Source organism: Typopeltis vanoorti, chromosome 6 (assembly GCF_054136105.1).
Source record: "Typopeltis vanoorti isolate ZY-2024b chromosome 6, IOZ_Tvanoo_1.0, whole genome shotgun sequence".
In the NCBI taxonomy this organism is placed as follows: Eukaryota; Metazoa; Arthropoda; class Arachnida; order Uropygi; family Thelyphonidae; genus Typopeltis; species Typopeltis vanoorti.
Genome location: NC_143554.1, coordinates 118,010,434 through 118,028,833, shown reverse-complemented (window position 1 = coordinate 118,028,833; position 18,400 = coordinate 118,010,434). Strand labels below are relative to the sequence as shown.

The 18,400-nt window shown below is 34.4% G+C and overlaps 1 protein-coding gene across 1 annotated transcript in view; it reads right to left on the bottom strand.

Moving 5' to 3' along the window:
- Positions 1–18,400, bottom strand: part of LOC150105860 (liprin-alpha-1-like) — a 394,932-nt gene that overhangs the window by 227,764 nt on the left and 148,768 nt on the right. Inside the window, exon 2 of the mRNA XM_090394581.1 lies at positions 186–287. Coding sequence (XP_090250707.1) covers positions 186–287 — 102 coding nt within the window. The remainder of the gene's footprint in view (positions 1–185; positions 288–18,400) is intronic.

Below are 18,400 nucleotides of genomic sequence, written 5' to 3'. Positions count from 1 at the left end.
AAAAGAAACACAAGATGAAACGTAGTAAAATAGACATTTTAATGTTTCTCTTGAATGGGTCATGATATCCTTCATATTCATTCCTTGAATGTTGTAAACGACAGTAACTAGCGTATTTTAGCTTTTACATAATAAATGCACTAGGATTAAACTAACCATAATATTAATAAAAGAGTTAAACTCACCCTTGTGTTATTTCTTTCGGCTTTCAGTTCTTCAATTTCGTCTTCTCTTTCTAGAAGTTGTTCCCTAGCTTGATTCAGTTCTTTTGTGAGAGTAGCAAATTCCTAATCAAATAACGGAGGGGAAAGGTTTTCTATTAGAATGTTATATGTATTATGTGACTGCTTATAAATGAAAAACTTTAATAAACCAATAGCTTTGCCAAAATAAATGTTCAAGACATCTCTGCCTAACTAGGCATTCGAGCATGCCTTTTTTTGGCGTATACGAGAACTAATAGACTTTATTCGCATTTTTGATATGAATCTCCCACAAAATATGCAGCTATCAGAGCCTTAGATTCATGGATTTGGTGAAAATATATAACTAGTTTTCTACAGATATCAAATTTCTTTCTTTTATGCAGCTCATAACTATGAAATAAGTTGCATGATTAAGCTACTATGCAAATAGCAACGTTTCAATCAGTATTTAATCTGGAATTTCCCAGAAATAAAGCATAAAAATGAATGGTATTATGTGATAGATGACTTCCATTTTTCTTGAGTGATAGAAAAAGACGCGAGCAGTTTCTTCGTTCAAGCCAGCAACCTGAAATTGAGATGTTGGCATACACACACACACACACACACGCACACACAAAATAGCCTCTACCGAATAAAGGCGTGATGTAACACTCAATCATCCCTTGATAAATTCTGTTCGCCAACAATAAAATGGAAAAGACACTCCACTTTGCCTGACAGATCCTGCACAGTTACAAATGAAATCTCGATACACCCACCCACCCACCCACCCTAGTGCTCGAGAAATTACAATATTCCTTCTCTGTGGGTGAAAACAATTGTATAGGAGGCTACCTAACAGTGCAAGAAGAAACAGAAACAATTTTCCTTCGGACCATCCTTCTGTTGTATAAAACACTTTTTTTTTTTTTATTCGTAAGTTCTTATGTAATACGATCTCGCAGCAGCAGTTTTTTCGCAATTCTGTAAGATAACACAACTGATCACGTGGAAAACAATCTTCGTCAGAGAATCATCTCATATATCACCATAGGGTCATAGGTTATGTCTGTTTCTATTTCATCAATGTTTGTTTCGTGGGTGATAACATCTGTTCGTTCCGTTTTCTTTCCATTTTATTAGCAGGTAAAAATGTTTTCAAATGGAGAATGGGAATCTGCATTTCGTCTTTATTTTGTAAATGGAAGCAACTAAATCCCACACGCACACATAAACAGCAGTGTTGTGGATATGTCCATCGCGATCCTGGGAAATCATTCGATAAATATCTCGTAGTAAATAAGATAACTGAATTCACACATTTTACAGTATTTGAAAAGAGAGAGAGAGAGAGAGAGAGAGAGAGAGAGAGAGGACAACACAGGAAAGAAAGCGAAAATAGCGAAATACACTATCGGAATTTTCTCAAACTTAGTTATTTTTTCAATTTAGTTCAATGCTAAAAAGGGAAAAAAAAAAACAGAATCATCCAGTTCATGTAAGCTATGTTTTCTTTTTCATTCATATTATCTTAATCATATGCAAACAGAAGTTTGTGAACAATGGTGGTCTTCAGTCTATTTTACTGATATGCCAACCTTAGAATCGAAGTAAAAGAAGAAGGTGTAGAATGTACTTGAATAAGAATTATGATTTCTCTTTTACAACTAACAACGCAAGAAAAAGACTCAAGGATTTAGATTTATTAACATCTAAAAATTAAATGTAAGAACCCTTGCTAATTTAAAAGTTCTTATACATCTATTCGTTCTGACTTAATAAACCAGGACCTGATTTCTTTGAAGCACAGTGGATTGGTTAAAAATAATGATAATAAATGAAATAAATTGACTGTTAGAAAACCCAACACATAAGTGAGTAGCGGTCTTACACCCAGACGACGAGGATTACTACCTCCAAAGATTTTCACAAACATTCATGCACCAGCGAAATACGAATCCAAAATGTTAGCTGGACAACAGAGAAACTATCCACTCGGTCAACAAGCCAGCACAATCACATATGACTTAATGTGTAAAACAAAATTTAAATATCGTTTTTTAACTGATAAATTTACCAATTTCAACATGTGCGCAAACTTATTTTGTATTTTTAAACTTTTGTTTTATTTATTTTTATTTTATTTATTTACTAATTGCCTGACTTAGCTGTCCAAGTAGATTGCTTCCCCCACTTTTTCTAATTTACAAACTGTGGGTACAGTCCCAACTGTAGCATGGATTTCAGTGAATATCAATTAGGTATGAAACATTACACTGCTTACAGTGTATGTGTGTGAAGTGACTAAAAAAGTTCTACTATGTTGTGGTCACTCTAGAATAGTAACTTCGAAATATTTGATTCTTAGTTCACACTAGTGGCGGCTCGTGACTTGAAATCGTGGGGGATGCTGCAACTTTCGAAATATACATACACACTGTAAGTACAGCGTAGATGTGTTTGGATAAAATATCAAAATTATGGTAAAAATTTTAAAAAATTAAACATGAAAAAATATTGTTTATTATCGATAAAATTATACAGTTTGGTATAATTCAAAATTACTTAAAAATAAAATTCATTATCATAACCCCAATAATGTTCTAAAATAAAAACTATAACAAATGTTGTGTCTTTAATTGCAATGTCCAAATATTAAGAGACGGAGTAAACACGATAAGCACTATGAACACTCTACTACTGGCGCAAACTGCATATAAACAACAGTGGAACTGCGCGAAGGACAGTGCCGCATTACGCTAATAGCTCGTATCTCACTATGACGTGTATATGCTTGCGCGTGTAGCAATATGACACTGTGGTAAACACAGTGCTGCTAGCGTCCATCGCCCTCCTAAGTGCTATTATTATTATTTTTTTATACAAAATAAGAGCATTGTATAAGATTGTTGATGATAAAATTAAATATTACAAGCAAATATAAATAAATTAATAAATATATTTATATATCGAGAAAAATTGGGGATGCTGCAGTTCCTATGTACGAGCCGCCCCTGGTCCACACCTAACTTATTAATGCGTTATAATGCATTTAAGCCACAGTCTTTCGTGGGTGGGGTATATTCCTCCTGTTACAACAGTCCAATTAATTTTATCTTGTAGAACAACTGAGATCACAATTTGAAATGTTTCGCGTATCAAGTGCAATATTTTAGATGCCACAGATGAGTAAACTTTCCTCGGAAGATAGTGAAATATTACATAAATAATGCATAAGTAAATCCATAACACACGAAGTCCTTAATTCGAATTTCTTCCAGGTTTTCAAATTTAAAAATAAAAAAAAGTAAGAATTTGCACACCTGAACCTGTAACAATGAACAAGTAAAGAGCAGGTGAAGCAGTATTTAGGTCACTTGCGTTCCATTTACAGTGAGATAAGTTTAGAGCGGAAACGGGGTTAAAAAAAAAAAAAAAAAAAAAAAAAACTGAAATGTCGATCTGTCTGTAGTTTCGTAAATGTCGTCTGATGTCAATCGTCAACTGTGGATCGATAGTTTGACGTGGGGGGGGGGGTTCTAAAATCGCAGATAGAATCTCCATGCAGATCAGTTAGAGTATCAGTTTATTCAAACGATATTTTCAGGATAAAAAGCTTGTTTATATTTTTAAATTTAACTGTAACTATTGCAGATCAAACTCTAAGTTTAAAAAAATCTGATATAATATACAAAGTGCAGAATTCTCTAGCTTTGGTGTAGCATTTGGCCTACTGCAAATGTTACGCTCATAGCACACAAACACAGCGATCAATTTCTTGGTATTTGACTTTAGCTTAATGGCTGGAGCTACTGAATGTTATTAGTAAAATCTACATACGTTTGTTGTCTATTATTAGCTTCGTGTTTAGTATGCAAAGTAAAGTATCATTTGTCGAGAAAATCTGAAGACTAATTACTAGTCTCCTGGAAACATTTGAAAGATGTGTGCCATGACTAATGATTCAGGCTGCAATCAGTTAGCGGTAAGCGAATAAACGTGTTCATTTGACGAAGTCGCGTCTTGGCTGAATTATCCACGACTTGAAATTACTCTGCTGTTTATTTTTTAGCAAATGTAAAAGTAGCTTGAGTCAATATACTACCTCCAATGAATTACCATATTTCACTTAAACATTAGAATCAGTCAAGGACTCGTACTTAGAATTGCGAATATAAATAAACAAAACACTTTATAAGAGAGTGGATTTCTTTGCAATAATTTACCTTACAAGTCAAAGTAAGACTAGCAATTTTTAGCTCTACGATTAAAGTAGAATATCTGATGGTGCAGGAACATATTCAGCAGAAAGGGGTGGATGCGCTTATCAGTATGCAGCAACAATATTATACGCTAGTATCATCTGAGGCATGTTATTTCACAATTTTTCTATTTCGAGTAGAAAATCTGAGCTAGTCTGGCAACGCAGGCAGGTGGATAGTGAAAAGAATTTCATAACGCGGTGATTTCTTCCCTGAAGATATGTGTGTAAAAGCAACAAACTATAACCACCAATAAATCCTATTGATAAACGTGCTAAACCGTAATTATATATTAAACTTGTTTTATTAAGAAATTCTGAGGGAAGTTGACATTGTTAACATTCATGAATGCGTTAACAGAGCTAATCTCAGGTCGTATGGTCACTAAAACAGAATGAGAGAGGAAAGATTTGCAAAACAAGTTTTTTTTTTTTTTTTCCCCAGAATAAAGACCCAGAGGAAGACCAAGATCTAGATGGATCGATGCAGTAAGATGTGCCAAAGAAGATATAAATATAAGATCTAATATAGTGGAGTTTTAGATTAATCTGGAGGAAAACTGTTGATAGGAAGTTATCAATATCTAACATTTTCATGTAGTACTATCATAATACCCTGTACACCCCCTAAGAGTATATGCCAAGAATTTGATGGTGATTATTATTGTTATTATTTTATTCATAATTGATACACAGTCAAAACAAGATATTATTTAAACAACAATTTGACTGGTGATACAGAACAATTCAGATTGTACCCAAGAATCTAAGATAGTCCGTAGCGTTGTAAAATATGGATCGTTCCAAGTAACGATGTAAAATATGGATCGTTCCAGGTAGGTCATATGGATCGTCCCATATGACCTACCAAAGACCTACCTGTCTTTGGTAGGTCATATAGGTCACTTCGTTGATGTTTAATTGCTGTAAATAGCTGGAGAGCTTCTTTGAAGTTGCACCAAGTGCACCGATAACAATTGGGATGACTTTGGTGTGTTTAACCCACAGCCGGCCAACTTCGATTGCCAGATCTCCATATTTAGTAATTTTTTCCAGTTCTTTGTTGTTAATGTTGTTATCACTGGGTACTGCGATATCGATAATCCAAACCTGTCGATGTTCGATAATTGTGATGTCAAGTCTATTGTGTTCCAAATGCCAGTCAGCCTGTATTCTAAAGTTCCGGAGAATTTTTGCTGTTTCGTTTTCCAATACAGTCTCTATTTTATGCTGCCACCAGTTATCAGAAGTAGGAAAGCCATATTTTTTGCATACATGCCAATGAATTATTTTGGCCACTTGATCATGACGGTATTATTATTATTATTATTATTATTATTATTATTATTATTATTATTTTATTAAAAACATTTCTTTCCGATTTTTGTATATTTCTTCGTTTTGGATTAAATAATATATTTCATAATTTGTGTATTTGCTTGTTGTATATATATATTTTGTCGTTGTTGTTGTTTTAAGGTTCAGGATGTAGAAAGGGCTTAGAGACTCGTAGCTTTCGGTACCGATTTAGTGGGGGATTCGTGGTTACGAATCATCGGTTTAACCTTGCTGTAAATATCGGGGAATATGTTGCCCGAGCGATTTATTTTTCAGCCTTTTTTATATTCTTGACGTCTCATAGAGTTGACACTTGCCACACACCTCTCATACTTGACAGTTATAATAAATTTGCAGGATATATAAATCTGATGTTTTAAAACCGAAAATAAACTCTGTCAGATATACCCTATAACAAAATCACGGAAAATGACATTAAGCAAAAAAAGACTGTAAATGTTTTATTATTATTAGAATAAAAAAACAAAGTTGAGTTGACAATGTGTAACTGAGAAACTTAACGCTACAATGAAATTATAAATACCTGTAATAAGACGAGATGAATTATGCAGCTACAAGGCTTTATCACTCCATTCCTAGGGGCACTTACACTGTTCAGTATCCTTTGTAAGGTACACTTGTTGGTTTTGCCTTCTGTTCCATCACCACTACAGCATGGTAGTGGTGTAGTGGTTTTCAATCTCTGCATGGAAGAAGAACTCTAAATAACAGATAACCCAGAAAGGTACCCTATGCGTTCTTGTACATTTGCAGAAGATGGCAAGAAAACGCCTAACACTATGTGCAACCTAATCCATTGTCAGGATACAGCAACTGACATTGCAGAACTTTGTTATAAAATAACGTATTTGTTTACAAATTATCACAGATAATAACAGATTTTACAGACAACTTCATATCGACTGCTGTGGTTTGAACTGGCGCCTAAAGAACCACTGGTTGTTAATTTCGTCCTGTAGCTATAGGAACCAAGTGATGACATGGTCACTTACACAGCACTATCAGATCACTTGAATTGTTATTTTATATACCAGATCATCACGTAAAACTGTTCATTTGGAATTTCAACCGGATATCTGCATATAACAAATTATGATACCTGTCGACTGTAAATGCGACTTCGAAGATTGATCGTGAAACGCACAAAGATAAAACATCAAAAGTTTCTTCGTCTTTCAACATAACAAATATCATTGAAGTTACGATGTTTCTTGAACAGGCTTAGGCAATTACCATTGACAGTAAAAACCCTGAAAAATCAAAATATGCTTTTAAGAATGTTTACTATTGTAAAGGTTAAAAGCAATGACTTTAGGCAAATGTTTCTTTTCTCATTATAAGATTCCGGTCACGTAGTTTTGTTTTTAGTAAAGGAACTATACCAACCCACATTCCCTTTTCATAGATCTAATATTATGTATTTCTAAAAGGAGAGTCGTATAAAATGAACAAAGGTGTTCTAAAACAAATACAAATCGAAATAAATAATACATAACTATATTATGCGATGGACAAGAAGAAATTCAACTGATCTCATTTTTATTTATTTATTTATTTTTCTAGTAAATGTTAAATTATTTTTTTTTCCCTACTAATGACTAGACATCTGGACTTAGCAATATTAAAAATAATAATAACAAAACATGTAACTATTAGCTGACATCTGTACGTTCACTGCATTTTTCTATATGCAAATATCTTGCAAATCGCGAGTGTAAAAAATAATAATCTCATTTAGGGTGTTTAATTTCTTGGATATGATATGATCCAATTCACTTTTTAGTATGAATCACCTCTCAGAGCCACTATTAATGAACAAATTTCCCATTTTTATGGTTTCTTTAATAATCTCTGGCTTGGTTAGTCGAGTGGTTAGCGTACCTGCTCTCCAACCAACAAATTTATTAAGAGAGACCTCCAACGAGTCAGGGACTCATGCAGGGAGACCACATACTACTCACCAGCAACAATACCTGTTCTTGAATTCATTCAAACTACTTGCACACACACACACACACAACATCCAATGGCAATCCACTCCAATCACGCACCACTCTATGAGAGAAAAGTCTAGATCTCACTCCCTTCTTAGCGGTATTCATTCTCAGCTTCAAAGGATGCCCTCTTGTCTTTTCTCCACCCCTTCATAAAATAAAAAATTCCATCAACTGAAATCTTGTATGACCCTTTCAGAAGTTTGTAAGTCTGAATCATATCTTCCCTTTCTCCTATTTACTAGCGTCTGCAAATTCTCAATCTGTCTTCATAATCAGTATTCCACAATCCTGATATCATTTTTAACACTCTCCTTTGTACTCTCTCTCTCTCTCCAATATATCAGAATCACAACGGAAACCAGGAGACCAGCGCACAATAGTTTGAGTGAGGTCTTATCAAGGCCTTGTAAAGAGGTAAAATGACATCCTTTATAAATGTAATTTTCTAATTTTTATTATTTATATTTTGAGGGAAAATGCTGTTTTGTCACATTATTATCGTAGAATCTATCAACGCTGAAATGGAAGTTGAATTGAAATCATCATCGGATCTGATATCTATGAATTTTTTTTTTTGCAGGTGACGTATGCTGAATGAAGTCAGGTTGAATTCATTCCTGTGTAAACAATCCCTGTGCAAGGCTGTACCGGAAAGTTCCAAACTGATTAGAGGAATGCATCGATGTTGACAAAGCCATATATTCCCTTTATGTCAACTTCCACTATAGATTGTAAACCTACTGTACATTTAGTATTGTGGTGAGATAAGGATTACACAATCCGGGAACTACTCTAAAAACTAATCATAGAACTTTTTCAAGCCGCTTCAGGTTACCAACAACCAGGAATGTGATCTCACGCAGGAGGGGGGGGGGGGTATCGTGTACTACTTAAAGTACAAACTTCGAACTTCCGGAAAAAGCTCTGAAAGTGTGTAGAAAGTTGTGATTAAAAAAATTATTCACAAATTAAAAAAAGCATGATGTTTATTAAAACAAAAAAAAACATCAATTCGAAGTATTGATTGGTTGCGTTAGTACGGGCAAATAAAAGAAGAAAAAAAACATATATATATATATATAATAAAAAAGTAAACATTAATCATCTTAGTAATTCGATCTTTTCTTCATGATTTCAACTTAAAATTAAAATGAATTCTTTTTGATTGCCTATGTACATCACGCAGCACAAGATAAAATAATGGAAAAAAAAATAGGCCATGTCCCTGAGACTCTTCTATTTATAACAGGTTTAAGAATTAACATCATAAGTCTAAAGTGGTGATATTTTTAACCAGATAAATTTTACTCCATATGGTAACCGGTTTTTAACATTATATTATCTAAAACATTATGTTATCTTATTATAAAAGATTAAGTTATAGATAAATTAACCTTTTGTGTATCAAGCCTCTTCTGGGTTGGTGCATGCATTTCAGTTTACGACGCATAAGATGTCTTAATTCATGATGAAAATAGTTTTTTTTTAGGAAAATTATTCCTTTAATTTTTGCAGACAACTAAAAGTATAGACTCAGAAGCCCTTGGGCATCGAGCCAACGAATTCGGTACAAAATGTAGTCCAAAAACGTGTGATTCAATGCATATTTCTTCAAACAGGTAAATGATAAGTAATTCAAATTTTTATACTTGTGATCTGAAGAAATTGCTATGGTGCGAATGACTTATAAGTTTATCATAAGATTACCGAATCTCAATTGGTCAGAATGACCACCTAGTTAAATTCATATGAAAAAATGACATCGATGCATCGTGCTACTGAACTATCTATATTTAGATAGATAGTTCAATATCACAATCTATATCTATATTTAGATAATCACGAGGTAGTGATTATCTAAATTTTGAAATACGAGCTCTCTTATAATCATGCAACTGGTATATATACTTCAGGTATAATATAATAAATATATGGATCCTCTAATTAGATGCGAGCAAAATCAGTTTTGTCGACTCACTATTTTGATAGCAATACCAATCACAGGATGCAAGCAATTGCAAATTGACACCGGTATCATATGATAAGCGATTAAAACTGTTGCTAGGCAACACATAAAATTCATCACGATCAGGAGAGAAATAAAAAAAGGGGGAAAGGGCAATGCTTATTACTATCATCCAAGTCTATGTCATGTGAGCACTTCCGCTCAGCAGAAGTTATTTCTATTATAAGAGAAAAATTTTCATCCTTAGACAAACCGACCAGAATAATGTATGTAATTGATTGGCATAAGCATGCTGGCCTCATGGCCTCTACTATGGCAATAGTCCAGAATAATTTTCGCATTACCATTGCCTCAAACCCCGTCACCACCGACCTCGCAGAATGATATCGTGCACCATCATGATGATAATCAACTGGATCGTTTCTATAGGGCCAACACAATGTAAGAAACAAAATAAATATTCAGAATGTCAATGTTCGGGATTCATTTTTTCGAATACAAGTCCAAACCAAGAGAAGTATCCCTCACACTATAATAGCACTTAACAGACAGGTCTAGGATGATACACTCTGGTAAATAACATACTCTTGGCAACGTTGCTCTGTAAGCCAGGAAAACAAACATGCAAGTCATGATATCTTCTGAGCAGCAACTATTGGCCTGGACAACCGTGTACAAGGGATGGGGGGATGATTTTTGAAAAAAAATATGCATAACGTACTTCGTATTTAAGGTCTCGAAATTATATAAAAAATAAGTTACATCGTTTTATTTAAATGAAAATATGATTATACATAAAATATGCGCATATTTTATGTATAACCATACATAAAGAGATCATATCATAATCTCAGTTTCAACTAATTTATTTCGTCACGATAACATAAAAAAACTTTCTGCGGCTTTATGTTTCTTAATATCATTGTATCGTTGCAGTGTATGCTTTGATATACTGGTGAGGTCAAACTTAAAATCTTTAAAATCACATCCTGCTAGTTAATACTACCATAACCAAAACATACTTCATTAGTGCGTCGTCTTTGACAGTGATGTCGCACACGGGACTGAGTTTCGCGTGCTGGTATGCCGCTACACTGGTGGGTTCATTGCTTCTGGGAGTCAAAATACCCAAACACGTCCATCTAATTTTGCATCATTGTCACTTGCCACTCTTCCACAGCATTCTCCTCTCCTCACTATGCAGATCGTAGCCAAATAATGTCTGGGGTGATTTTTGGCTTGTATGCAATAATCTTTCCACAAAAAAGCGAAGTTATGGCGTCAGTAAAGTCCATGCGCAATACCCTCAACAGCTGTGGATGGACATTATGAACTCCTTGTTCACCAATGCAAGAAGAGTGGGAGTACACACCTTTTAACACTCTCCTAACCCTTGCCCTCAGTTTCGACATATTTTAACGACGTAACATCACTTTAATATGAGCATATAACAGCAATAGTATATATATTTGAACTAAAACGAGGTGGTAACTGTTCCTTTGTCTCCTTACTGTCGGAAAAAACAATAAACCGACTGAGTATTTCACGATGGAAGAAAAAGCAGACGATGATGAAGGAAGTTGGCATCGATTAAGTAGGTAAAATAAATTCTCGTTGGTTATTTGTTCTGCCAAAGAAACGTTCATGGAAGGGAAAGAAAACACAGATGCTTTCTCGTCCCATCTAAGGTGCAATCAGATTTTTTCCATTGAAGATGAGTTAACGTCTCCTAGTGGTGGCAGGGTTTTTCCTCAAAGCGATTGGGAAAACACGCGATCAGAAGAACGTGTGTGTGTGTGTGAATACACACACACACACACACACACACACACACACACACACACACACACACACACACACACACACGTGGTAAACATTTATCGAGTAATATCTCCTATCTGTTTCGCTTTGAACCTTAACACTCAACAATTCCATTATATACGATCAATTTTTATGGATATCAGTTTCGATAATTTAATAGTAATTTCAGCTTTAATAATTTAATATCTGTTTCTGTGTGCATTAAATTACTCATAGTAATCTATCTTAGAATTCTATATATGTCTGTATATTCTGGATTATCAGGAATAATATTCATTACACGCACAAATGGAGATAAGCACAGTACTACTTCAAAAAAAAAAATCATTTATGGTGACTTGCTGATCAAAATTTTATTGACTTTTGTGCAAATATTTTTTATTCATTTATTTGCTAGTAAATTCGTGTATTCGCTAGTAAACAGATTAATAAATTAAATGCTAATCAGCATTTGATAAGAAAAAATTTTCAAATTCAGGGACTTCATTCAAAATTGTTGAAACTTACACAATTATAAATTATAATAGCATAATGGCTAAAACAATAAAGTTAGGTAATGTGTTAGAATAGGATGCAGATAGTGTCAACCGCAATTTGTGGATAAGTAAATTTTAATAGATAATACCAGTACTTAACAATCGAAACAAATAACAGTAATGGTCCTGAAAGCTATTTTAGGCATCATTCGCGATATTAGACCTTTTAGAGCAGAACTACGCACTCTCTTTTGCATTTCGCATGCAAATTTTAGTAATATTTTGGGAGATCAGCATCAAATGCCGATACGGCAGTGACTTCCTTTCCCCAAGCAGGTAAGAGAGAGAGAGAGAGAGAGAGAGAGAGAGAGAAGAGGAAGTTGGATTAGTTAGGTCGCTTGGAATTGAGACCGAAGCAACGAAGGATATGTACGAGGCCATGTGTTCCTCTCCCCAACTATAGGATATTGTCGTTACTGACAGCTAGAAAAGAAGAAGCAGAGAACTACAATGACTCATTACAGCTATGTCAAATGCAAAACCATCCCAATCTAGAAAAGTAGGAAACAAAAATATGATTTTATTTCAATATAAATGTTTTGTAATGTTATCTACACAACTGTTTTGTCTTTGCTGCTGGTTACGAGTATTATCTGTAGTTTGCTGTGTCAGTCTTTTAACTCCAATTTGTAAATGAAGTGTTATCTATTCTCTTAAAAAAAAAAAAAAACTCCACCTTGTGAAGTTTACCTAATTGATAATCCTTGTTTCATATATAAAAATGTTCAATAAAGAAATGTGTCATACACAATATTTTTCTTGTCGTAATTCTTTTAGGGGAATCACTAAAAGTTTTGGTATCTCGTGTAATTTAATAAATTTAATATAAACCTCAACTGACAGCCATTAAACTGACACATACATTAAATCAATAATTTAGATCAGTTCACAAAGCCTGAGGTAAAAATTACATTTAAAAAAATTAATAGGGAAAAAGAACTCTTTAAAGAAAAAATGAGCTCTTTAACCTATAAGCTTGCTATCTTGCACATTTATTTATTAGAGCAACACGTATATAAAAGCGAATTTCTGTATGCATGTCCTTAATCTTATTTCAACTCGTATTACTCTAACAATGTAATATCCTGATAATTACACATTTCTTCCTTTAAGTTGTATTTCCTTTGGTGGAATTTAAACTTTATCCCGCAACTATTCCTCAGACGATTTTCTAGCTAATCCCATTATGGTCGCTTCCCTTCCCCTAAGGGGTCTAAAATCGTTACGCTGATAACGGTCATTAATCAATACCAGTGAAGGCCATTTTCACTTGATGTGCTATTGCAGAGCAATCATCTAATACACCAGAAACCTGTTACTCCTGTTACTTTTAACCTCTCAAAAATTCCAATCGATATTAGGATAATTACTGACCGTCTATAATCTCTTTTTCTTCTCCCTTCTATTTCCTCGAGTAGCTGCTCACTGATTAGCAACGAACTAAATATCACGTGTTTTTCGTTTTTCTTAATGGCATGTTCCCTAGTCTACAGACCATTCCCATCATTATTTATTGTATTTATGTATATAAGTTTCATTACTTAAATTAAGGGGATATTAAATCCCACATAGTTTCAAAACCGAATAAGAAACTCAAAGATTGGAATCAGAGAGTTTCTTGCCGAATATAGTAAACTATAAAGTATCGGCGACACTAGAGTTAGCAAATGCAAGTGATCCTAGTACAATCTTTGAGTTTCTTATTCGGTTTTGAAACTATGTGGGATTTAATATCCCCTTAATTTAAGTAATGTTTTCATTGCCGAAATGAAGCTTATTAGCTCTTTATATTTAAGTAAGTTTCATTTATTTATATGGTGTGAGTTTAATTATATTTCTTTATGTAACTCATGAAAGGTTAAAAATAAACCTACAATACTCTACTATCGTGAATGGGCTAGGTTTTTTTTATTATTTTTTTATGAATTTTATATATATTTTTACATAGCCCAGAGACCAAACATGGAACTCTTTCAAGCCACTTCACATCTCCAACAAGGTAATTTTCCACTAAAAGATAATAATCACGAGCACCCATGCCAACGATGGTATTCGAACGCGCAGCCTGTTGGTTGAACACAGAAAAGCTAACCACTTGGTCAATCGGGCTGGCAGTAGATGATTTATCTTCTTATTAAAGCCCAGATAGCAAAATAGAGAATGCCTCCAGTTTGCAACACATATGTTATGAATTAGAATTACACGTATGATTTGTGAATGTCTTAAGTAGTAGATTGTTATGATGATTTCCTGAAGGCCTTAACTACTCGAAAAGACGCTCAGATAGCCAAATAATAAAGAGCGCTTTCGCATTGCAACAAACAGGCTTTGAATTAGAATTCCACTGGTACAGATATCTGTGAATAGTATATTCTTATGATGATTTCCACCGTTCCGAAGGCTTGAAGTTGCTTAAAAATATCACGTGTGTTTTCTAGAGCAATGTTTCTGGATAGCTAACACTCAATCCTACCCATACATACTATGGGCTTTTCATTTTTCGTGGGATTATGACACACTTCTCAAACAGATGAATCCCATTAGCAATTAAGTATTTTCGTTTTCCCACAAATGAACATCATCCTGGTACAAATTCAACATCATAACTAAATAAATATTTCCTAACCGCATGTTAATGGAGGTCCTCTTCATGTCCACATATAGGTAAGTACAAGAGAGCCTTGATATAAGATCAAAAATCTGACCTTTCCACGGTTATCCCTGTCCACTTCATATTAGTTTTCCAGCTGTCTGTCATTTGTTCCGACACTAATAATGAGTCATTCCTTTTCACCCTTATTCAATAGAGCCTCCGTATATGTAACAACGATTCGAATCCCTAGGACTCTTTATAATGGCTTTTCAACTGAACATACTACTCTCGTACGAAGGCAACAATGTTTTCCATCCCGGAAACTCGGATTTTTCATCCCGCAAAAATAAGGAACCGGCCATATGAAGGAAAATGGCATCAATAGACAATGGTACAAAAGCCTCACAACTTGTCGTTACTTCGGCAGGAATTCAAAACAACCCAATGCGTATTCAGTATTTGATATTCTTTATATCTGATTCAGGTAAGATATTCCGTGTTCCCAGTTTCCAATGAAACAGGGATTCATATACAGCCTTTGTTTTTATCAAAAGAGTATCTTAATCTTTCTGCAGCACTTCAATGAAATTCATTTAATTTCTTTCTTCTTCTGTTGATTATTTTTATGCAAATTCTGAATCCCGCTAATGAAAGGCTGTTAGCATACAAAGTGTCTTAGAATTAATACCATAGGTGGGCTATGGGTTGCATGATTCGAGAGTTCCATTATACAGACCAAACACTGAAACTTTCTTCAACCAACTTCAAACCTCTAATAAGCGGGTTGGTGGTTTCACACACACACACACACACACAGAGAGAGAGAGAGAGAGAGAGAGAGAGAGAGAGAGAGAGAGAGAGAGAGAGAGAGAGATGATGACCTCATCATTTTTATGTCCCTTCTATCTAGGAAAGGTTAGCAGAGTCATGAGCACATTTGGTATCGTGGATAGGTCAAGGATTATAATATGGGAATTATGTTATGACCTAGATCCAACTTTTTTCAAACCACTTCGGTCCTAGAATAAGCCGAGTGGTGGAGTCGCATACTAGGCAACAAAAAAATGAAAAAATATTAGTATAATTTCAAATCATTTTGTCAATAAAAAAAGAACTATACACGGGATGGAAAGAATCAAGTCTTAGACCTAAGATTAATTAAAAAACGAAAATTGATAAAAAGAAGGAAGGAAGAGAGAAAAATGTATTCATGTAGGCTTGGAACTGTTAACATAAGTCAGTTCAAAAGTGTTCAGAATGGAATTTTCGTTTATCAATATGAATTTCCACTGTTGATATTACCATTGTTTTCGGGAAACCTATTATGATATCTGAGTCAACTCATTAGAGTGGTGATACTTTTGTAAAAATCCGAAAAAGTCAATCTGACGAAGTCTGTTTTGTTATCGTAATACACATACTGGCCACCGAATTATAAACTTTTATTTAATACAGTAGTATCCGCATGTGACTACCAATACCGATCCTCTCAAATTCCCTGCGCACAATTCGGTGAGATATGGGTCGGGAACAGCCTTCATTAAATGCTTCGGTCAACTGCTGTACACAGGAAGTTCTGTTTGTCCACACACACAAGCCTTCTCAGATGAGGAAATCTCATTCCTGACAGTCTTAGACCACAGTTACACCTTTTAGACAAGTAATGTGCATTATTTTTCCACTGATTAAGCAGCCAAGATATCTTCTCTTTTGAGAAACCAATCAGCTCTGCTGTTTTGAGAATGTGGCTTCAGTCAGATGGGTACACAGCAAGCTCTTTATCAAACTCCGAAAGATCTTTTGTTTGTTGACGATTAGAGAAAAACATGTATGATTTTCATTTGATGAAAGATGAGAATTAGTCAGACTCATACAGAAAGGGAACGGTTTATCGTCCCAAAAACCTCTAGTAAACCTGCTCAAAAGAGAGAAGATATCTCGCCTGCTTAATCCGTCCCTTGCTAAACAAACAAACCAATTTGAAAAATTACGCAACTAACACGGATGACAATGGATATGGACAAACACAGATTTAGGTTCAATAATGTCAATTAGGTTTAGCTAAGCCTAATCCAAATCGAATATTGGACGCCAAGAACCTAGACGAGCTTTTCAACTGAAGGTGAGTTATATGGTCTCATAATAGGCGGAAGGATTTTTTTTTTTCCTCCAGGAAACTCGGGTTTGTCATAACGCAAAATAAGCAGACTAGAAGAGCATATGTAATTGACAGACATACACTGTCATCAGACTTAGCCGCTTCAACGTAAATCAAAACAACCTAACAAAAAAGTGTATTTTTCTTTCCATATTTTTATGCATTTTCAATGCATATTTAGAAGAATAAAGTTTATTCGGATATTTTTAAAACCAGAATCGCTATTAAACTTTGTCGTACCCTCTCAATTTTCGTTCAGATCAAACTTGAAAGGCTAATATCTGCAAAACATTCGAAATGATAATCATTCCACTCAGGGTGGGTGGCATTGAAGAAAATTTGGTATTTATTAAGATTTCTATATAATTTTTCCTGTCAATTTTCATTTCAGTGCCATTTTAGTAGGAAAAAAATGTCTACAGTGCTAATGCCAAAAAATAATCTAGGGTCAATTATAGTGATAATGAACGATGTTGCTATAGTCCCTATATACTAACGATGTTACGAATGCACTTGAATATGTTATCTGTTTATACAAGCACCTAAGTGCTTTGCTTATCCGTGCGTTCAGGAACAGTATTAACCATGTGTACTATATCGCACTCTAAGATCATTTCCACGCTTTTTACAACAAATTTTATAAATCAACAAATTTCTTGTCTCATCATCATCTGATGGAAAAGCTAGCAATTAATCATCATCATTAAATTTCTAATATGTATCCTCAGGAGTAAACAGAATGTTATGATAGTACTACATGAAAAGTGTGCACCATTACCAACTTCATACGGACAATTTTCCTGCAAATTACAAAATGATGGTACAACTCGATGGAAACGCAATTAATCAGACGTGTTTAAAAATATGTGAGATCTCTGGGCTAGACCTACTGTTCAAAATTGATGACGTAAGCGCCAAACAAGAGAGCTTTTTTGTGTGACAGTCTAGACAGGGTCAAACTGTTTATATTCACTTTATCCAAAATTTCCAAGACTAAAAAAAGTTAGAAAGAATGGAATAACAATATTAACATAAGGGTTACATAAAAAGTATTAGTATTAGAGTTGATTGCAAATAACTATTCAGAGCTTCTTTATGCAACATGCTATTATACGATACCTCCATGGAGTCCAGGGTCTCATTGTGCTAAGCCATTCTGCATGTCTCATAACATTACACTTCACGCAAATAGATTTCTGTGATTCAGTACGTGTATTCTCTAGTCCATCTCCTTTGCTAAGGTGGTGGGAAGCCCTGCCACCTTCATATGAGACAGCTAATTGACTTTCGATTGGAAAGCTATTATAAAGACTCGTCACATCCTAAACGAGATTCGAACCTAGGTTTTCAATCAAATAGCATTGCCAAATGAGCTACGAATGATCATATCTGACCTTCCATTAAATTAAAAGTATACATATTAACTGCAAGTCAGGCATGGCTAAGTAACTTAACTTTTATTAACTTAAATCTACTTGGATTACTAGCATAGCTGCTATGTTAATCAATTGCGGGTGCTCG